General features: G+C 48.7%; 1 protein-coding gene across 2 annotated transcripts in view; it reads left to right on the top strand.

The window, feature by feature from the left end:
* The window catches only part of LOC139407443 (SEC63 homolog, protein translocation regulator), a 59,098-nt gene extending 36,486 nt beyond the window's left edge, over window positions 1-22,612 (top strand). Inside the window, exons 10-20 of one of the 2 annotated variants that reach the window (XM_071151236.1) lie at window positions 28-160; window positions 2,538-2,630; window positions 2,938-3,083; window positions 4,324-4,471; window positions 6,184-6,266; window positions 9,289-9,366; window positions 9,488-9,646; window positions 10,341-10,502; window positions 13,413-13,613; window positions 13,909-14,013; window positions 21,829-22,612. In XM_071151236.1, coding sequence (XP_071007337.1) covers window positions 28-160; window positions 2,538-2,630; window positions 2,938-3,083; window positions 4,324-4,471; window positions 6,184-6,266; window positions 9,289-9,366; window positions 9,488-9,646; window positions 10,341-10,502; window positions 13,413-13,613; window positions 13,909-14,013; window positions 21,829-21,966 — 1,446 coding nt within the window. In that variant the 3' untranslated portion in view covers window positions 21,967-22,612. The remainder of the gene's footprint in view (window positions 1-27; window positions 161-2,537; window positions 2,631-2,937; window positions 3,084-4,323; window positions 4,472-6,183; window positions 6,267-9,288; window positions 9,367-9,487; window positions 9,647-10,340; window positions 10,503-13,412; window positions 13,614-13,908; window positions 14,014-21,828) is intronic. The other variant, XM_071151237.1, reaches the window with a different exon arrangement.
* The last annotated feature ends 629 nt before the right edge of the window (window positions 22,613-23,241 follow it).

The following is a 23,241-nucleotide window of genomic DNA, read 5'->3' as shown; positions in this document are numbered from 1 at the left end:
GTTAAACCTCTCCCTCTCTCCCTCTAGCTGATCCGTGAGTTGGGGAACATCAACGTGAAGAAGAAGGAGCCTCCATTCTGCTACCCATACAGTCTTAAGGCCCGGGTACTGGTGTTGGCTCACCTGGCACGCATGGAGGTCTCAGACGACATCGAAGAAGGTACGACACACCGCGCACACAGGGCTGCTACGGTTACCGTATTACCGCCACACCGGCGGTCACGAGTCATGAAGGCAGTCAAATTTCACTTGACCGTTTAGTCACGGTAATTAGGCTTCTCCAAGCTCTGATGCTGCTGATGGTCATTAGTTGTCTACCAAACTGGCTAACTGCCTGGTACTCAGCACTCTATTGTCCCTCTAATCACTCTGACATCAATGCAAATGTGATGGAAAATCAATTAAAACACTTCATGAGAGCACATGAGCTCATGTTGCACAACATTTATATAGGTTGATTAAACAGAGTGATGAACAGAGTAGGATCCCATCAGCTTTCTATAGGCTAGGCCTACTATATTTATTAATCAGCTTTCCTAATATTCAGCACATTGCTTCTCTTTACAACAGGAGTATAGCCTACTTGGCTGGCCTGAAAATGAACCACGGGAAAAGCGTCCTACATTCGCTATTTTTATTTATTGAACCTATATTTAATTAGGCAAGTAAAAACAAATTCTTATTTACAATGAAGGCCTACCAGAAGGCAAAGGCCTCCTGCGGTGAAAACATGCATACACACACACACACACACACACACACAGAGAACAAGTGAGACAACACAGGCTACATAAAGAGAGACCTAACACAACATGACAACGACATGGCAGCAGCACAGAACATGGTACAAACATTATTGGGCACAGTCAACAGCACAAAGTCAAGAAGGTAGAGACAACAATACATTACACAAAGCAGCCACAACTGTCAGTAAGAGTCCATGATGGAGTCTTTGAATGAAGAGATGGAGATAAAACTGTCCAGTTTGAGTGTTTTTTGCAGCTCGTTCCAGTCGCTAGCTGCAGCGAACTGAAAAGACGAGCGACCCAGGGATGTGTGTGCTTTGGGGACCTTTAAACAGAATGTGACTGGCAGAACGGGGGTTGTATGTGGAGGATGAGGGCTGCAGTAGATATCTCAGATAGGGGGGAGGGAGGTCTAAGAGGGTTTTATAAATAAGCATCAACCAGTGGGTCTTGTGACGGGTAGACAGAGATGACCAGTTTACAGAGGAGTATAGAGTGCAGTGATGTGTCCTATAAGGAGCATTGGTGGCAAATCTGATGGCCGAATGGTAAAGAACATCTAGCCACTAGAGAGCACCCTTACCTGCCGATCTATAAATTATGTCTCCGTAAACTAGCATGGGTAGGATGGTCATCTGAATCAGGGTTAGTTTGGCAGCTGGGGTGAAAGAGGAGCGATTACGATAGAGGAAACCAAGTCTAGATTTAAACTTAGCCTGCAGCTTTGATATGTGCTGAGAGAAGGTCAGTGCCCCGTCTAGCCATATTCCCAAGTCCTTGTATGAGGTGACTACCTCAAGCTCTAAACCCTCAGAGGAAGTAATAACTCCTGTGGGAAGAGGGGCATTCTTCTGACCAAACCACATGACCTTTGTTTTGGAGGTGTTCAGAACAAGGTTAAGGGTAAAGAAAGCTTGTTGGACACTAAGAAAGCTTTGTTGTAGAGAGTTTAACACAATCCGGGCAGGGGCCAGCTGAGTGTAAGACTGTAAATGGATGAGAGAGCTTCCTACTGCCTGAGCTATGTTGTTGATGTAAATTGAGAAGAGCGTAGGGACTAGGATCGAGCCTTGGGGTACTCCCTTGGTGACAGGCAGTGGCTGAGACAGCAGATGTTCTGACTTTATACACTGCACTCTTTGAGAGAGGTAGTGAGCAAACCAGGCCAAAGACCCCTCAGAGACACCAATACTCCTTAGCCGGCCCACCAGAATGGAATGGTCTACCGTATCAAAAGCTTTGGCCAAGTCAATAAAAATAGCAGCATAATATTGCTTAGAATCTAGGTCAATGGTGACATCACTGAGGACCTTTTAAGGTTGCAGTGACAGATCCTTAACCTGAGCAGAAAACAGGTTACATACCTGAATACAATAGACATCAAGAAAGCCAGTCAGCTGAATATATATGGAAAAATAGAAATAGGCCTATAACAGTTAGGATCAGCTTGGTCTCCCCTTTAAATAAAGGACAAATCGTGGCTGCCTTCCAAGCAATGGGAACCTCTCCAGAGAGGAGAGACAGGTTAAACAGGTTGGAGACAGGCTTGGCGATGATAGGGGCAGCAACCTTAAATAAGAAAGGGTCTAAACCATCTGACACAGATGTTTTTTGGGGGTCAAGTTTAAGGAGCTCCTTTAGCACCCCCGCCCACCCGCTCTGTGGCCCGCCCGCCCGCTCTGTGGCCCGCCCGCCCGCTCTGTGGCCCGCCCGCCCGCGGCCCGCCCGCTCGCTCTGTAGCCCGCCCGCTCGCTCTGTGTCTCACTCTCTCTCTCTCTCTATGTGTTACAGACCAGAGGTTTGTGGTGAGGAAGAGTCCAGCTCTGCTCCAGGAGATGGTCAACGTGGGCTGTCAACTCACCATGATGGCCAACAGCAGAGGAGGTGTACACACACACACACACACACACACACACACACACACACACACACCATGATGGCCAACAGCAGACTGACACACACACACACACACACACTGTCAACTCACCATGGTGGCCAACAGCAGACTGACACACACACACACACACACACACACACACACACTGTCAACTCACCATGGTGGCCAACAGCAGACTGACACACACACACACACACACACACACACACTGTCAACTCACCATGATGGCCAACAGCAGACTGACACAGACACTTGACCAAGCTGACACAGATGCATGCTGGCCTGTGTGTGCAGGGTTCCATGCCCCCAGGCTGGTGTCGATAGAGAACTGTATGAAGCTGACCCAGATGATCGTCCAGGGTCTGCAGGAGTCCAAGTCTCCTCTGCTGCAGCTTCCTCACTTTGAAGAGGAGCACCTCCGCTACTGTGTCTCCAAGAAGGTACCGTCACGTTTGGCTCTGTGTACAAGGCCTCTTTCTCAATTCATCTTTCCTCGATTCCTTACATCCTCTCTTCTCACCTTCTCAAAACCCATTGGAGGAAAAAGGCTGAGGGGAGGGACCTTGGATCTAGTCGTCCAATAGAGTTGAGAAGGGTGCAAGGAGATAGGTTGTGAGGAATTGCAGTAGGACCAATTGAGATGGAGCCATAACATAGTAATTCTCTGTCTCCTCCTCCCTATACCCTCCAGTATAAGGTGTGTTACTATGGTTACCAGTATTAGGTGGTAACCAGTACAGGGTGTATTATGGTATGGTAACTATAGTAACCTCTCCCCAGTCCAAGGTGTATTATGGTATGGTAACTATAGTAACCTCTCCCCGGTACAAGGTGTATTATGGTATGGTAACTATAGTAACCTCTCCCCGGTACAAGGTGTATTATGGTATGGTAACTATAGTAACCTCTCCCCGGTACAAGGTGTATTATGGTATGGTAACTATAGTAACCTCTCCCCGGTACAAGGTGTATTATGGTATGGTAACTATAGTAACCTCTCCCCGGTACAAGGTGCATTATGGTATGGTAACTATAGTAACCTCTCCCCAGTACAAGGTGCATTATGGTATGGTAACTATAGTAACCTCTCCCCGGTACAAGGTGTATTATGGTATGGTAACTATAGTAACCTCTCCCCGGTACAAGGTGTATTATGGTATGGTAACTATAGTAACCTCTCCCCGGTACAAGGTGTATTATGGTATGGTAACTATAGTAACCTCTCCCCGGTACAAGGTGCATTATGGTATGGTAACTATAGTAACCTCTCCCCAGTACAAGGTGCATTATGGTATGGTAACTATAGTAACCTCTCCCCGGTACAAGGTGTATTATGGTATGGTAACTATAGTAACCTCTCCCCAGTACAAGGTGCATTATGGTATGGTAACTATAGTAACCTCTCCCCAGTACAAGGTGTATTATGGTATGGTAACTATAGTAACCTCTCCCCGGTACAAGGTGTATTATGGTATGGTAACTATAGTAACCTCTCCCCAGTACAAGGTGCATTATGGTATGGTAACTATAGTAACCTCTCCCCGGTACAAGGTGTATTATGGTATGGTAACTATAGTAACCTCTCCCCAGTACAAGGTGTATTATGGTATGGTAACTATAGTAACCTCTCCCCAGTACAAGGTGTATTATGGTATGGTAACTATAGTAACCTCTCCCCAGTACAAGGTGCGTAGCCTGCAGGACCTGGTCAGCCTGAAGGACTCGGACCGTCGGAGCATGCTCCGTTTCCTTGGCGAGGAGAAGTATGACGAGGTTATGGCCGTACTCGCCAGCTTCCCGTCCATCACCATGGATACCAAGCTGCAGGGTGAGATCACGCCCCTTCTCTGACGTTTGTGTTTGTATTCACTCAATTTTAGTTCCTGCAGGCTGTCCCGACAGATACTGGCATGAAACCGCATCTAACTGGCTGTCCCGACAGATACTGGCATGAAACCACATCTAACTGGCTGTCCCGACAGATACTGGCATGAAACCGCATCTAACTGGCTGTCCCGACAGATACTGGCATGAAACCACATCTAACTGGCTGTCCCGACAGATACTGGCATGAAACCGCATCTAACTGGCTGTCCCGACAGATACTGGCATGAAACCGCATCTAACTGGCTGTCCCGACAGATACTGGCATGAAACCGCATCTAACTGGCTGTCCCGACAGATACTGGCATGAAACCGCATCTAACTGGCTGTCCCGACAGATACTGGCATGAAACCGCATCTAACTGGCTGTCCCGACAGATACTGGCATGAAACCGCATCTAACTGGCTGTCCCGACAGATACTGGCATGAAACCGCATCTAACTGGCTGTCCCGACAGATACTGGCATGAAACCGCATCTAACTGGCTGTCCCGACAGATACTGGCATGAAACCGCATCTAACTGGCTGTCTCGACAGATACTGGCATGAAACCGCATCTAACTGGCTGTCTCGACAGATACTGGCATGAAACCGCATCTAACTGGCTGTCCCGACAGATACTGGCATGAAACCGCATCTAACTGGCTGTCCCGACAGATACTGGCATGAAACCGCATCTAACTGGCTGTCCCGACAGATACTGGCATGAAACCGCATCTAACTGGCTGTCTCGACAGATACTGGCATGAAACCGCATCTAACTGGCTGTCCCGACAGATACTGGCATGAAACCGCATCTAACTGGCTGTCCCGACAGATACTGGCATGAAACCGCATCTAACTGGCTGTCCCGACAGATACTGGCATGAAACCGCATCTAACTGGCTGTCCCGACAGATACTGGCATGAAACCGCATCTAACTGGCTGTCCCGACAGATACTGGCATGAAACCGCATCTAACTGGCTGTCTCGACAGATACTGGCATGAAACCGCATCTAACTGGCTGTCCCGACAGATACTGGCATGAAACCGCATCTAACTGGCTGTCCCGACAGATACTGGCATGAAACCGCATCTAACTGGCTGTCCCGACAGATACTGGCATGAAACCGCATCTAACTGGCTGTCTCGACAGATACTGGCATGAAACCGCATCTAACTGGCTGTCCCGACAGATACTGGCATGAAACCGCATCTAACTGGCTGTCCCGACAGATACTGGCATGAAACCGCATCTAACTGGCTGTCCCGACAGATACTGGCATGAAACCGCATCTAACTGGCTGTCCCGACAGATACTGGCATGAAACCACATCTAACTGGCTGTCCCGACAGATACTGGCATGAAACCGCATCTAACTGGCTGTCCCGACAGACACTGGCATGAAACCACATCTAACTGGCTGTCCCAACAGATACTGGCATGAAACAGTATCTAACTGGCTGTCCCAACAGACACTGGCATGAAACCACATCTAACTGTGTAGAAGGTCCTTACATGACAATAAACAAATGTTAGAAGAGAATAAGGTATTTTGTTTAATTGATAAGATATTTATTTTTCTCAGAGGAAAACCTGTCTTCTGTTGTCTCTCCAGTCCTGGACTGTTACTACTGTCATCTCTAACCTGTTGTCTTCTGTTGTCTCTCCAGTCTTGGATGATGAAGACAGCAATAACATCACAGCTGGATCCATCGTCACGGTTACTGTCACCCTGACCAGGAAGAGGATGGCGGTAAGGGTTGATCGGAGGGAGGGAGGGAGGGAGGGTTGGTCGGAGGGAGGGAGGGAGGGTTGGTCGGAGGGAGGGAGGGTTGGTCGGAGGGAGGGAGGGTTGGTCGGAGGGAGGGAGGAATGGTCGGAGGGAGGGTTGGTCGGTCGGAGGGAGGGAGGGAGGGAAGGAGGGAGGGTTGGTCGGAGGGAGGGAGGGTTGGTCGGAGGGAGGGTTGGTCGGGAGGGAGGGAGGGAGGGAGTGAGGGTCGGTCGGGTGGTGGGAGTGAGGGTCGGTCGGGTGGTGGGAGGGAGGGTCGGTCGGTGGGAGGGAGGGAGGGTCGGTCGGAGGGAGGGAGGGCCGGTCGGAGAGAGGGAGGGAGGGTCGGTCGGTCGGAGGGAGGGTCGGTCGGTCGGAGGGAGGGTCGGTCGGTCGGAGGGAGGGTCGGTCGGTCGGTCGGAGGGAGGGAGGGTCTGTCGGGAGGGTCGGTCGGTCGGAGGGAGGGTCGGTCGGTCGGAGGGAGGGTCGGTCGGTGGGAGGGAGGGTCGGTCGGTGGGAGGGAGGGTCGGTCGGTGGGAGGGAGGGTCGGTCGGTCGGAGGGAGGGTCGGTCGGTCTGTCGGAGGGAGGGTCGGTCGGTCTGTCGGAGGGAGGGTCGGTCTGTCGGAGGGAGGGTCGGTCGGTCGGAGGGAGGGTCGGTCGAAGGGAGGGTCGGTCGGTCGGTCGGATGGAGGGTCGGTCGGTCGGATGGATGGAGGGTCGGTCGGTCGGATGGATGGAGGGTCGGTCGGTCGGATGGAGGGAGGGTCGGTCGGTCGGTTGAATGGACGGACGGTCGGTCGGATGGAGGAAGGGTCGGACGGAGGGATGGAGGATGGGTTGGATGGATGGATGGGGGGATGGAGGGTTGGAGGGAGGGTTGGATGGAGGATTGGAGGAGTAGAGAGAGGGTTGTAGGAGTAGAGAGAGGGTTGGAGGAGTAGAGAGGGGGTGGAGGGGTGGAGAGAGGGTTGGAGGGGTGGAGAGAGGGTTGGAGGGGTAGAGAGAGGGTGGAGGGGTGGAGAGGGTTGGAGGGGTGGAGAGAGGGTTGGAGGGGTAGAGAGAGGGTTGGAGGGGTAGAGAGAGGGTTGGAGGGGTAGAGAGAGGGTTGGAGGGGTAGAGGGAGGGGTAGAGGGAGGGGTAGAGAGAGGGTTGGAGGGGTAGAGAGAGGGTTGGAGGGGTAGAGAGAGGGTTGTAGGGGTAGAGGGAGGGGTAGAGAGAGGGGTAGAGAGAGGGTTGGAGGGGTAGAGAGAGGGTTGGAGGGGTAGAGAGAGGGGTTGGAGGGGTAGAGAGAGGGTTGGAGGGGTAGAGTAGAGGGTTGGAGGGGTAGAGAGAGGGTTGGAGGGGTAGAGAGAGGGTAGGGGTAGAGGGAGAGAGGGTTGGAGGGGTAGAGAGAGGGTTGGAGGGGTAGAGAGAGGGTTGGAGGGGTAGAGAGAGGGTTGGAGGGGTAGAGAGAGGGTTGGAGGGGTAGAGAGAGGGTTGGAGGGTTGGAGGGGTAGAGAGAGGGGTAGAGAGAGGGTTGGAGGGGTAGAGAGAGGGTTGGAGGGGTAGAGAGAGGGTTGGAGGGGTAGAGAGAGGGGTAGAGAGAGGGTTGGAGGGGTAGAGAGAGGGTTGGAGGGGTAGAGAGGGTTGGAGGGGTGGAGAGAGGGTTGGAGGGGTAGAGAGAGGGTTGGAGGGGTAGAGAGAGGGTTGGAGGGGTAGAGAGGGGTAGAGGGAGGGTTGGAGGGTAGAGGGAGGGTTGGAGGGGTAGAGAGAGAGGGTTGGAGGGGTAGAGAGAGGGTTGGAGGGGTAGAGAGAGGAGGGTTGGAGGGGTAGAGGGAGAGGTTGGAGGGGTAGAGAGAGGGTTGGAGGGGTAGAGGGGGTTGGAGGGGTAGAGAGAGGGTTGGAGGGGTAGAGGGAGGGTTGGAGGGGTAGAGGGAGGGGTTGGAGGGGTAGAGAGAGGGTTGGAGGGTTGGAGAGGGGTAGAGGGAGGGTTGGAGGGGTAGAGAGAGGGTTGGAGGGGTAGAGAGAGGGTTGGAGGGGTAGAGAGAGGGTGGAGGGGTTGGAGGGGTAGAGAGAGGGTTGGAGGGGTAGAGAGAGGGTTGGAGGGGTAGAGAGAGGGTTGGAGGGGTGGAGGGGTTGGAGGGGTAGAGAGAGGGTTGGAGGGGTAGAGAGAGGAGGGTTGGAGGGGTAGAGAGAGGGTTGGAGGGGTAGAGGGAGGGTTGGAGGGGTAGAGAGAGGGTTGGAGGGGTAGAGGAGAGAGGGTTGGAGGGGTGGAGAGAGGGTTGGAGGGGTGGAGAGAGGGTTGGAGGGGTGGAGAGAGGGTTGGAGGGGTAGAGAGAGGGTTGGAGGGGTAGAGAGAGGGTTGGAGGGGTAGAGAGAGGGTTGGAGGGGTAGAGAGAGGGTTGGAGGGGTAGAGAGAGGGTTGGAGGGGTAGAGAGAGGGTTGGAGGGGTAGAGAGAGGGTTGGAGGGGTAGAGGGAGGGTTGGAGGGGTAGAGAGAGGGTTGGAGGGGTAGAGGGAGGGGTAGAGAGAGGGTTGGAGGGGTAGAGGGAGGGAGGGAATTAATCTGTTATTCCATGTGTTTGAATGGTCTAATAGCAATAAAGCCACATTTTTAAATGTTTAACAAATATTAGTATTTTTTTTTATACTTCAAGAGGTCTTAAAATTCCTAATCAAATAGTTAAATGAAGTGTGTGACCTTCTAAAAACAATCCTATACAGTTTCATAAACTCCCTCAGCTTAGTGTAGAGGGCTTAACATAGCAAATGAGTCACACCTATGTATTCAATATGTCACTTTAGTTACTGAGTGTGGTGTGTCCCTCTCTCTGTGTGTGTGTGTGTGTCTCTCTCTCTGTCTCGTGTGCGTGTGTCCCTCTCTCTGTCTCGTGTGTGTGTGTGTCTCTCTGTCTCGTGTGTGTGTGTCTGTGTGTGTGTGTGTGTCTCTCTCTGTCTCGTGTGTGTGTGTCTCTCTCGTGTGTGTGTGTGTGTGTGTGTGTCTCTCTGTCTCTCTGTGTGTGTGTAGGAGGTGTTTGAGAAGGAGCAGAATGTGACACCGTGTCTCGGAGTCGGCGAGGAAGCCAGTACAGAGGATGCTGTCGCGGTACACACCGTCTGAACACACACACACACACCTGGCGACACACACACACACACACACACACACACACACATTTGACAACGCAACGACTGATAACACATAACTTGTGCCTGTTTGTGTGCAGCAGGGAGACGTCAGTAAAACCAAAGCCAAGGTGTGGCAGAACAAGACGAAAGCAGCCAAGAAAACCAAGCAGTCAAAGAAGAAGAAACTCACCAAGAAGAAGCCCCTCCCACTGCCAGCAGCCAAGGCCAAACAGGCCAATGGGAGCGCGTCAGGAAGTGTAAGCAGCCAATCAGAGAGTTAATCCAAGTGGATTGTTTTGTTTTAATGAAGTCATCTTAACTTCTTTCACTGCCAGTACCAGACCTGGATTCAAATACTATTTAGGCTATTTCAGTTACTTTGAAAAAAAACATTTCCTAGTAGTTTGGAATTATGAAGGAAGTGGTTCGAGCCCTGAATGCCGATTTGGCTTACAGCCGTTGTATATCAGAACTCATTCCACGTGTGACAAAGCATTTATTCTCAGTCTGTGAATCCCGTTGGTTACCAGTTTACAATAGCAGAAGGTTCTCGAGGGTCTGTACCACATGGCCAACATAGTCCACGGATAAAGGCTGTGTCCAGGCACTCTGCGGTGCGTTATGCGCAAGAACAACTCTCAGCTGTGGTATTTTGTCCGTATACCACACCCCCTCGGGCGTATATTTAAAAAGTGTTTTTTTTTTCTTTCTCAAACACAGGTATTTAAATACTCATTATGCATTTTAACCGAGGTCTGTTTGGTCGTTGGGTTATTTTAAATATGTAAAAAAATATGTATACAAAAAATACTAGTATTAAACAAAATACTACTAAAATACTATCAACTAGTAGTTGATTCGGCCACATTATTTGCATATGCATTTAAACCCAGGTCTGGTGGAAAACTAACCAATCCGTGTTGAGCTTTATGGATGCCTGTTTGTGTTTAGGAGGTGGTTGCCGTGGCGAAGGAAGATGAGGAGGACAGGTCAGACAAAGGCAGCGAATCGGAGGAGTGCGAGGGTAACAAAGATTCTCCGAGCGAGAGAGATGAGGAGAGTGACAAACAGAGCGACACGGAGCAGGATGAGATCGCCGGGGACGACGAGGAGGTCAGAAACCCCTGTGTGTGTGTGTGTGTGTAAAACTCCCCAAGCACATGGGTAACTCCAGTCCTGGGAGGTGTCACACACCTTTGCCCCAGTTCCAGCTAACACACCTGACTCCAATAATCAACTAATCCTGATGTAGAATGTGATTAGTTTAATCAGGTGTGTTTGCTAGCGATGGGGGTGTGAACCACTCCGGCCCCAGAGGACTGCAGTTACCCATCTCTGAAGTCAAACATCACCGATTCACGCTGTCGGAGTAGAGGATGTGTACACCTTTAGGAGAAAAGACCTGTGTGTGTATAGATCAGGGCTCCTCCAACCGTTCCTGGGCGCAGTATCTCTCCAGGAACAGGGTTGGAGTTAAAAACCTACAGGAGGGTATCTCTCCAGGAACAGGGTTGGAGTTACCTACAGGAGTGTATCTCTCCAGGAACAGGGTTGGAGTTAAAACCTACAGGAGGGTATCTCTCTAGGAACAGGGTTGGAGTTAAAACCTACAGGAGGGTATCTCTCTAGGAACAGGGTTGGAGTTAAAACCTACAGGAGGGTATCTCTCTAGGAACAGGGTTGGAGTTAAAACCTACAGGAGGGTATCTCTCCAGGAACAGGGTTGGAGTTAAAACCTACAGGAGGGTATCTCTCCAGGAACAGGGTTGGAGTTAAAACCTACAGGAGGGTCTCTCTCCAGGAACAGGGTTGGAGTTAACCTACAAGAGGGTGTCTCTCCAGGAACAGGGTTGGAGTTAACCTACAGGAGGGTCTCTCTCCAGGAACAGGGTTGGAGTTAAACCCTACAGGGGGGGTATCTCTCCAGGAACAGGGTTGGAGTTAAAACCTACAGGAGGGTATCTCTCCAGGAACAGGGTTGGAGTTACCTACAGGAGGGTATCTCTCCAGGAACAGGGTAGGAGTTAAAACCTACAGGAGGGTATCTCTCCAGGAACAGGGTTGGAGTTAAAACCTACAGGAGGGTATCTCTCCAGGAACAGGGTTGGAGTTAAAACCTACAGGAGGGTATCTCTCCAGGAACAGGGTTGGAGTTAAAACCTACAGGAGGGTCTCTCTCCAGGAACAGGGTTGGAGTTAACCTACAAGAGGGTGTCTCTCCAGGAACAGGGTTGGAGTTAAACCCTACAGGGGGGGTATCTCTCCAGGAACAGGGTTGGAGTTAAAACCTACAGGAGGGTATCTCTCCAGGAACAGGGTTGGAGTTACCTACAGGAGGGTATCTCTCCAGGAACAGGGTAGGAGTTAAAACCTACAGGAGGGTATCTCTCCAGGAACAGGGTTGGAGTTAAAACCTACAGGAGGGTATCTCTCCAGGAACAGGGTTGGAGTTAAAACCTACAGGAGGGTATCTCTCCAGGAACAGGGTAGGAGTTAAAACCTACAGGAGGGTATCTCTCCAGGAACAGAGTTGGAGTTACCTACAGGAGGGTGTCTCTCCAGGAACAGGGTTGGAGTTAACCTACAGGAGGGTCTCTCTCCAGGAACAGGGTTGGAGTTAAACCCTACAGGGGGGGTATCTCTCCAGGAACAGGGTTGGAGTTAAAACCTACAGGAGGGTATCTCTCCAGGAACAGGGTTGGAGTTACCTACAGGAGGGTATCTCTCCAGGAACAGGGTAGGAGTTAAAACCTACAGGAGGGTATCTCTCCAGGAACAGGGTTGGAGTTAAAACCTACAGGAGGGTATCTCTCCAGGAACAGGGTTGGAGTTAAAACCTACAGGAGGGTATCTCTCCAGGAACAGGGTTGGAGTTAAAACCTACAGGAGGGTCTCTCTCCAGGAACAGGGTTGGAGTTAACCTACAAGAGGGTGTCTCTCCAGGAACAGGGTTGGAGTTAACCTACAGGAGGGTCTCTCTCCAGGAACAGGGTTGGAGTTAAACCCTACAGGGGGGGTATCTCTCCAGGAACAGGGTTGGAGTTAAAACCTACAGGAGGGTATCTCTCCAGGAACAGGGTTGGAGTTACCTACAGGAGGGTATCTCTCCAGGAACAGGGTAGGAGTTAAAACCTACAGGAGGGTATCTCTCCAGGAACAGGGTTGGAGTTAAAACCTACAGGAGGGTATCTCTCCAGGAACAGGGTTGGAGTTAAAACCTACAGGAGGGTATCTCTCCAGGAACAGGGTAGGAGTTAAAACCTACAGGAGGGTATCTCTCCAGGAACAGAGTTGGAGTTACCTACAGGAGTGTATCTCTCCAGGAACAGGGTTGGAGTTAAAACCTACAGGAGGGTATCTCTCTAGGAACAGGGTTGGAGTTAAAACCTACAGGAGGGTATCTCTCTAGGAACAGGGTTGGAGTTAAAACCTACAGGAGAGTAGATCTCCAGGAACAGGGTTGGAGTTAAAACCTACAGGAGGGTATCTCTCCAGGAACAGGGTTGGAGTTAACCTACAAGAGGGTGTCTCTCCAGGAACAGGGTTGGAGTTAACCTACAGGAGGGTCTCTCTCCAGGAACAGGGTTTAGAGTTAAACCCTACAGGGGGGGTATCTCTCCAGGAACAGGGTTGGAGTTAAAACCTACAGGAGGGTATCTCTCCAGGAACAGGGTTGGAGTTACCTACAGGAGGGTATCTCTCCAGGAACAGGGTAGGAGTTAAAACCTACAGGAGGGTATCTCTCCAGGAACAGGGTTGGAGTTAAAACCTACAGGAGGGTATCTCTCCAGGAACAGGGTTGGAGTTAAAACCTACAGGAGGGTATCTCTCCAGGAACAGGGTAGGAGTTAAAACCTACAGGAGGGTATCTCTCCAGGAACAGAGTTGGAGTTACCTACAGGAGTGTATCTCTCCAGGAACAGGGTAGGAGTTAAAACCTACAGGAGGGTTTCTCTCCAGGAACAGGGTTGGAGATCAGTGGTATAGACTATGTATAACACCCCCTCCATCTCTCCCCCCCAGGAGTGGGAGGCTCTGCAGCAGAGTGTCCAGCGAAGGGAGAGGGCGCTGTTGGAGACCAAGTCTAAGGTGACCCACCCCGTCTACAGCCTGTACTACCCAGAGGAGAAACATGAGTGGTGGTGGCTCTACATCGCTGACCGCAAGGACCAGACTCTAGTCTCCATGCCATACCACGTCTGCACACTCAAAGACACAGAGGAGGTGAGAGAGTGTGTGTGTGTGTTGCCTATGTGTAGTATGACGCTCAACAGTTTCCCGTGTGTGTATCAAGAATGGTCCACCACCCAAAGGACATCCAGCCAACTTGACACAACTGTGGGAATCAGTGGAGCCAACATGGGACCAGCAGCCCTGTGGAAACTCTTTCTACACCTTGTAGAGTCCATGCCCCTGACAGATTGAGGCTATTCTGAGGGGGGGGGGGGGGGGTGGCCACTTGAATATTAGGAAGGTGTTCTTAATGTTTTGTATACTCTGTGTGTTCTCACTCTGACAGGTGGAGCTGAAGTTCCCAGCTCCCTCTAAAACAGGGAACTACCAGTACTCTGTTATCCTCCGCTCAGACTCTTACCTGGGTCTGGACCAGATCAGACCCCTCAAGGTGAGACCTTACAACTCACGTGTGTCTGTGTGTGTGTGTGTCTGTGTGTGTGTGTGTATTAGAAACTAAAATGTTTTAAGTGAGAATAGGCAGTGGTCTGAAGCTGAAAGGGAATTCACATGAGCACCACAATGCCTGTTCTACCCATATTCTCTACCCATGTTTCACAGCACCACAATGCCTGTTCCACCCATGTTCACCACAATGCCTGTTCCACCCATGTTCTCTACCCATGTTTCACAGCACCACAATGCCTGTTCCACCCATGTTTCACAGCACCACAATGCCTGTTCCCCCCGTGCTCTCTACCCATGTTTCACAGCACCACAATGCCTGTTCCACCCATGTTCACCACACTGCCTGTTCCACCCATGTTCTCTACCCATGTTTCACAGCACCACAATGCCTGTTCCACCCATGTTCACCACAATGCCTGTTCCACCCATGTTTCACAGCACCACAATGCCTGTTCCACCCATGTTCACCACAATGCCTGTTCCCCCCGTGCTCTCTACCCATGTTTCACAGCACCACAATGCCTGTTCCACCCATGTTCACCACACTGCCTGTTCCACCCATGTTCTCTACCCATGTTTCACAGCACCACAATGCCTGTTCCACCCATGTTCACCACAATGCCTGTTCCACCCATGTTTCACAGCACCACAATGCCTGTTCCACCCATGTTCACCACACTGCCTGTTCCACCCATGTTCTCTACCCATGTTTCACAGCACCACAATGCCTGTTCCACCCATGTTCACCACACTGCCTGTTCCACCCATGTTCTCTACCCATGTTTCACAGCACCACAATGCCTGTTCCCCCCGTGCTCTCTACCCATGTTTCACAGCACCACAATGCCTGTTCCACCCATGTTCACCACACTGCCTGTTCCACCCATGTTCTCTACCCATGTTTCACAGCACCACAATGCCTGTTCCACCCATGTTCACCACAATGCCTGTTCCACCCATGTTTCACAGCACCACAATGCATGTTCCACCCATGTTCTCTACCCATGTTTCACAGCACCACAATGCCTGTTCCACCCATGTTCACCACACTGCCTGTTCCACCCATGTTCTCTACCCATGTTTCACAGCACCACAATGCCTGTTCCACCCATGTTTCACAGCACCACAATGCCTGTTCCACCCATGTTCACCACAATGCCTGTTCCACCCATGTTTCACAGCACCACAATGCCTGTTCCCCCCGTGCTCTCTACCCATGTTTCACAGCACCACAATGCCTGTTCCACCCATGTTCACCACACTGCCTGTTCCACCCATGTTCTCTACCCATGTTTCACAGCACCACAATGCCTGTTCCACCCATGTTCACCACAATGCCTGTTCCACCCATGTTCACCACACTGCCTGTTCCACCCATGTTCTCTACCCATGTTTCACAGCACCACAATGCCTGTTCCACCCATGTTTCACAGCACCACAATGCCTGTTCCCCCCATGTTCACCACAATGCCTGTTCCACCCATGTTCACCACAATGCCTGTTCCCCCCATGTTCACCACAATGCCTGTTCCACCCATGTTCACCACAATGCCTGTTCCCCCCATGTTCTCTACCCATGTTTCACAGCACCACAATGCCTGTTCCACCCATGTTCTCTACCCATGTTTCACAGCACCACACTGCCTGTTCCACCCATGTTTCACAGCACCACAATGCCTGTTCCACCCATGTTTCACAGCACCACACTGCCTGTTCCACCCATGTTTCACAGCACCACACTGCCTGTTCCACCCATGTTTCACAGCACCACACTGCCTGTTCCACCCATGTTTCACAGCACCACACTGCCTGTTCCACCCATGTTTCACAGCACCACAATGCCTGTTCCACCCATGTTCACCACACTGCCTGTTCCACCCATGTTCACCACACTGCCTGTTCCCCCCACAGCACACAGCACCACACTGCCTGTTCCACCCATGTTTCACAGCACCACACTGCCTGTTCCACCCATGTTTCACAGCACCACAATGCCTGTTCCACCCATGTTCACCACACTGCCTGTTCCACCCATGTTCACCACACTGCCTGTTCCACCCATGTTCTCTACCCATGTTTCACAGCACCACAATGCCTGTTCCACCCATGTTCACCACAATGCCTGTTCCACCCATGTTCACCACACTGCCTGTTCCACCCATGTTCTCTACCCATGTTTCACAGCACCACAATGCCTGTTCCACCCATGTTTCACAGCACCACAATGCCTGTTCCCCCCATGTTCACCACAATGCCTGTTCCACCCATGTTCACCACAATGCCTGTTCCCCCCATGTTCACCACAATGCCTGTTCCACCCATGTTCACCACAATGCCTGTTCCCCCCATGTTCTCTACCCATGTTTCACAGCACCACAGTGCCTGTTCCACCCATGTTCTCTACCCATGTTTCACAGCACCACACTGCCTGTTCCACCCATGTTTCACAGCACCACAATGCCTGTTCCACCCATGTTTCACAGCACCACACTGCCTGTTCCACCCATGTTTCACAGCACCACACTGCCTGTTCCACCCATGTTTCACAGCACCACACTGCCTGTTCCACCCATGTTTCACAGCACCACAATGCCTGTTCCACCCATGTTCACCACACTGCCTGTTCCACCCATGTTCACCACACTGCCTGTTCCCCCCACAGCACACAGCACCACACTGCCTGTTCCACCCATTTTTCACAGCACCACACTGCCTGTTCCACCCATGTTTCACAGCACCACAATGCCTGTTCCACCCATGTTCACCACACTGCCTGTTCCACCCATGTTCACCACACTGCCTGTTCCACCCATGTTCTCTACCCATGTTTCACAGCACCACAATGCCTGTTCCACCCATGTTCACCACAATGCCTGTTCCACCCATGTTCACCACACTGCCTGTTCCACCCATGTTCTCTACCCATGTTTCACAGCACCACAATGCCTGTTCCACCCATGTTTCACAGCACCACAATGCCTGTTCCCCCCATGTTCACCACAATGCCTGTTCCACCCATGTTCACCACAATGCCTGTTCCCCCCATGTTCACCACAATGCCTGTTCCACCCATGTTCACCACAATGCCTGTTCCCCCCATGTTCTCTACCCATGTTTCACAGCACCACAGTGCCTGTTCCACCCATGTTCTCTACCCATGTTTCACAGCACCACACTGCCTGTTCCACCCATGTTTCACAGCACCACAATGCCTGTTCCACCCATGTTTCACAGCACCACACTGCCTGTTCCACCCATGTTTCACAGCACCACACTGCCTGTTCCACCCATGTTTCACAGCACCACACTGCCTGTTCCACCCATGTTTCACAGCACCACAATGCCTGTTCCACCCATGTTCACCACACTGCCTGTTCCACCCATGTTCACCACACTGCCTGTTCCCCCCACAGCACACAGCACCACACTGCCTGTTCCACCCATGTTTCACAGCACCACACTGCCTGTTCCACCCATGTTTCACAGCACCACAATGCCTGTTCCACCCATGTTCACCACACTGCCTGTTCCACCCATGTTCACCACACTGCCTGTTCCACCCATGTTCTCTACCCATGTTTCACAGCACCACAATGCCTGTTCCACCCATGTTCACCACAATGCCTGTTCCACCCATGTTCACCACACTGCCTGTTCCACCCATGTTCTCTACCCATGTTTCACAGCACCACAATGCCTGTTCCACCCATGTTTCACAGCACCACAATGCCTGTTCCCCCCATGTTCACCACAATGCCTGTTCCACCCATGTTCACCACAATGCCTGTTCCCCCCATGTTCACCACAATGCCTGTTCCACCCATGTTCACCACAATGCCTGTTCCCCCCATGTTCTCTACCCATGTTTCACAGCACCACAATGCCTGTTCCACCCATGTTCTCTACCCATGTTTCACAGCACCACACTGCCTGTTCCACCCATGTTTCACAGCACCACAATGCCTGTTCCACCCATGTTTCACAGCACCACACTGCCTGTTCCACCCATGTTTCACAGCACCACACTGCCTGTTCCACCCATGTTTCACAGCACCACACTGCCTGTTCCACCCATGTTTCACAGCACCACACTGCCTGTTCCACCCATGTTTCACAGCACCACAATGTTCACCACACTGCCTGTTCCACCCATGTTCACCACACTGCCTGTTCCACCCATGTTCACCACACTGCCTGTTCCACCCATGTTCACCACACTGCCTGTTTTGTAACTGTGTGTGTTGTAACTATGTATTGTAACTGTGTGTGTTGTAACTATATATTGTAACTGTGTGTGTTGTAACTATATATTGTAACTGTGTATTGTAACTATATATTGTAACTGTGTGTATTGTAACTATATATTGTAACTGTGTGTATTGTAACTATATTGTAACTGTGTGTGTTGTAACTATATATTGTAACTGTGTGTGTTGTAACTATATATTGTAACTGTGTGTATTGTAACTGTGTGTTGTAACTACAGTGGGGCAAAAAAGTATTTAGTCAGCCACCAATTGTGCAAGTTCTCCCACTTAAAAAGATGAGAGGCCTGTAATTTTCACCATAGGTACACTTCAACTATGACAGACAAAATGAGGAAAAAAAATCAGAAAATCACATTGTAGGATTTTTTATGAATTTATTTGCAAATTATGGTGGAAAATAAGTATTTGGTCACCTACAAACAAGCAAGATTTCTGGCTCTCACAGACCTGTAACTTCTTTAAGAGGCTCCTCTGTCCTCCACTCGTTACCTGTATTAATGGCACCTGTTTGAACTTGTTATCAGTATAAAAGACACCAGTCCACAACCTCAAACAGTCACACTCCAAACTCCACTATGACCAAGACCAAAGAGCTGTCAAAGGACACCAGAAACAAAATTGTAGACTTGCACCAGGCTGAGAAGACTGAATCTGCAATAGGTAAGCAGCTTGGTTTGAAGAAATCAACTGTGGGAGCAATTATTAGGAAATGGAAGACATACAAGACCACTGATAATCTCCCTCGATCTGGGGCTCCACGCAAGATCTCACTCCGTGGGGTCAAAATGATCACAAGAACGGTGAGCAAAAATCCCAGAACCACATGGGGGGACCTAGTGAATGACCTGCAGAGAGCTGGGACCAAAGTAACAAAGCCTGCCATCAGTAACACACTACGCCGCCAGGGACTCAAATCCTGCAGTGCCAGACGTGTCCCCCTGCTTAAGCCAGTACATGTCCAGGCCCGTCTGAAGTTTGCTAGAGAGCATTTGGATGATCCAGAAGAAGATTGGGAGCATGTCATATGGTCAGATGAAACCAAAATATAACTTTTTGGTAAAAACTCAACTCGTCGTGTTTGGAGGACAAAGAATGCTGAGTTGCAGCCAAAGATCACCATACCTACTGTGAAGCATGGGGGTGGAAACATCATGCTTTGGGGCTGTTTTTCTGCAAAGGGACCAGGACGACTGATCCGTGTAAAGGAAAGAATGAATGGGGACATGTATCGTGAGATTTTGAGTGAAAACCTCCTTCCATCAGCAAGGGCATTGAAGATGAAACGTGGCTGGGTCTTTCAGCATGACAATGATCCCAAACACACCGCCCGGGCAACGTAAGAAGCATTTCAAGGTCCTGGAGTGGCCTAGCCACTCTCCAGATTCTCAACCCCATAGAAAATCTTTGGAGGGAGTTGAAAGTCCATGTTGCCCAGCAACAGCCCTAAAACATCACTGCTCTAGAGGAGATCTGCATGGAGGAATGGGCCAAAATACCAGCAACAGTGTGTGAAAACCTTGTGAAGACTTACAGAAAACGTTTGACCTCTGTCATTGCCAACAAAGGGTATATAACAAAGTATTGAGATAAAAAAAAATTTTTGACCAAATACTTATTTTCCACCATAATTTGCAAATAAATTCATTAAAAATTACAGGCCTCATCTTTTTAGGTGGGAGAACTTGCACAATGGGTGGCTGACTATTTTTTGCCTCACTATATATATTTTAACTGTGTGTATTGTAACTGTGTATTGTAACTGTGTATTGTAACTGTGTGTGTTGTAACTGTGTATTGTAACTGTGTGTATTGTAACTATATATTGTAAATGTGTGTATTGTAACTGTGTGTATTGTAACTATATATTGTAACTGTGTGTGTTGTAACTATATATTGTAACTGTGTGTATTGTAACTATATATTGTAAATGTGTAACTGTATTTTAACTGTGTGTATTGTAACTGTGTGTTTTAACTGTGTGTATTGTAACTGTGTATTGTAACTGTGTGTATTGTAACTATATATTGTAACTGTGTGTATTGTAACTATATATTTTAACTGTGTGTATTGTAACTATATATTTTAACTGTGTATTGTAACTATGTATTTTAACTGTATTGTAACTGTGTATTGTAACTGTGTGTATTGTAACTATGTATTGTAACTGTGTGTATTGTAACTATATATTTTAACTGTGTGTATTGTAACTATGTATTTTAACTGTATTGTAACTGTGTGTATTGTAACTATATATTGTAACTGTGTGTATTGTAACTATGTATTGTAACTGTGTGTATTGTAACTATGTATTGTAACTGTGTGTTGTAACTATATATTGTAACTTTGTGTTGTAACTATATATTGTAACTGTGTGTATTGTAACTGTGTATTGTAACTATATATTGTAACTGTGTGTATTGTAACTATATATTGTAACTGTGTGTATTGTAACTATATATTTTAACTGTGTGTATTGTAACTATATATTTTAACTGTGTGTATTGTAACTATGTATTTTAACTGTGTTGTAACTATGTATTGTAACTGTGTGTATTGTAACTGTGTATTGTAACTATGTATTGTAACTGTGTGTGTTGTAACTATATATTGTAACTGTGTGTATTGTAACTGTGTATTGTAACTATATATTGTAACTATATATTGTAACTGTGTGTGTTGTAACTATATATTGTAACTGTGTATTGTAACTATATATATTGTAACTATATATTGTAACTGTGTGTATTGTAACTATATATTGTAACTGTGTGTATTGTAACTATATATTGTAACTGTGTGTATTGTAACTATATATTGTAACTGTGTGTATTGTAACTATATATTGTAACTGTGTGTATTGTAACTATATATTGTAACTGTGTGTATTGTAACTATATATTTTAACTGTGTGTGTTGTAACTATATATTTTAACTGTGTGTGTTGTAACTATATATTGTAACTGTGTGTGTTGTAACTATATATTGTAACTGTGTATTGTAACTATATATTGTAACTGTGTGTTGTAACTATATATTGTAACTGTGTATTGTAACTATATTGTAACTGTGTGTATTGTAACTATATATTGTAACTGTGTTGTAACTATATATTGTAACTGTGTATTGTAACTATATTGTAACTGTGTGTATTGTAACTATGTATTGTAACTGTGCCATTTAACTGTGCCAGCTGGAGGTGTATATATTGTAACTGTGTTGTAACTATATATTGTAACTGTGTGTGTTGTAACTATGTATTGTAACTGTGCCATTTAACTGTGCCAGCTGGAGGTGTATATATTGTAACTGTGTTGTAACTATATATTGTAACTGTGTGTGTTGTAACTATATATTTTAACTATATATTGTAACTGTGTGTGTTGTAACTATATATTGTAACTGTGTGTATTGTAATTGTTTTAACTGTGTATTGTTACTATGTATTGTAACTGTGTGTATTGTAACTGTTTTAACTGTGTATTGTTACTATGTATTGTAACTGTGTTGTAACTGTGTTTTAACTGTGCCAGCTGGAGGTGCACGAGGCCAAGGCGGTGTTGGATAACCACCCCCAGTGGGACATCCCAGAAACGGAGGAGGAAGACGAGGAACAGGAGGACAGTGACGGGATCGAGGAGAGCGAAGAGGAGGATGAAGACAACGACTAAACACACACACACACACACACACACACAACCACCCCAGGGCAGTTTGTACACACACACAACCACCCCAGGGCAGTTTGTACACACACACCCATACTGACATGGACTGTGGACCTCCCTATGGCCCCGCCCCTCACATCCTTTTCTACAGAGACCTAGACTGAGTCATGTCCTGACTCTAATGTTCACTTTCACAGGACAACTGTCAATATATATATCCAGCCCTGTGTGTCTGTGTCTGTCTGTCTGAATGAGTGTGTGTATCTGTGTCTGTCTGAGTGTGTGTCTGTGTGTTTGATTAAGAGAGAGAGAGTGTCTGTCTGTGTGAATATGCGGGAGAGTGTATGTGTGTGTGTTCCTCTTTCACACTGTGGTCTAGAGGACTTGTTACCGAGGCTCTGTGTTTTCCCCAGGGGTGTGTAAACAACTTCCCTTATCAAAAATAAATATCAGAAATGGACTCAATTGAAATCATGACATTTTTGTATTTGTTCATAATTGAAGGAGTTTTCAACATCTCTCATCCCAAAACTCCCTTCCCCAGAGTATGGACAGTAGTATAACAGGTTTCACGTAGAAATGTCAGTGTATAGATCTGTAATACTCATTGAAAGCAAGTCTGATATGTGGTAGAAACGTACGTATGATATTTCTATGCTTTCTGGATTGAAGTTTCATTTTTATTTTGTCTAATTACTTTTGGTTTTTGTACGCTGGCTTTAAACAGCTAAATGTTTCATTTTTTTTGTTATTGAGAAGATATTTCACAGCGGTTTTGGGACGGTACAATTAGTCTACACAATAGATTGCTTGTTTTGTCACAAACTGAAATTTAAAGTGGAGGCGATGGACCCGGGGAGGGCGACGGACCCGGGGAGGGCGACGGACCGGGGGAGGGCAACGGACCGGACGACCGGGGGAGGGCGACGGACCGGGGGAGGGCGACGGACCGGGGGAGGGCGACGGACCGGGCGACCGGGGGAGGGCGACGGACCGGGGGAGGGCGACGGACCGGACGACCGGGGGAGGGAGGGCGACGGGGCGACAGTACTAGGGAATTGAAAAAGACGATTTCTCTTTCTCCTGTGACTGACTGGCAGGCTGCCCTTATAATGAACCACAGGGTGACTGACTGGCAGGCTGCCCTTACCACAGGGTGACTGACTGGCAGGCTGCCCTTACCACAGGGTGACTGACTGGCAGGCTGCCCTTACCACAGGGTGACTGACTGGCAGGCTGCCCTTACCACAGGGTGACTGACTGGCAGGCTGCCCTTAC

This window comes from Oncorhynchus clarkii, chromosome 4, assembly GCF_045791955.1.
Source record: "Oncorhynchus clarkii lewisi isolate Uvic-CL-2024 chromosome 4, UVic_Ocla_1.0, whole genome shotgun sequence".
Taxonomy (NCBI): Eukaryota; Metazoa; Chordata; class Actinopteri; order Salmoniformes; family Salmonidae; genus Oncorhynchus; species Oncorhynchus clarkii.
This window is presented reverse-complemented; position numbering and strand designations above follow the sequence as displayed.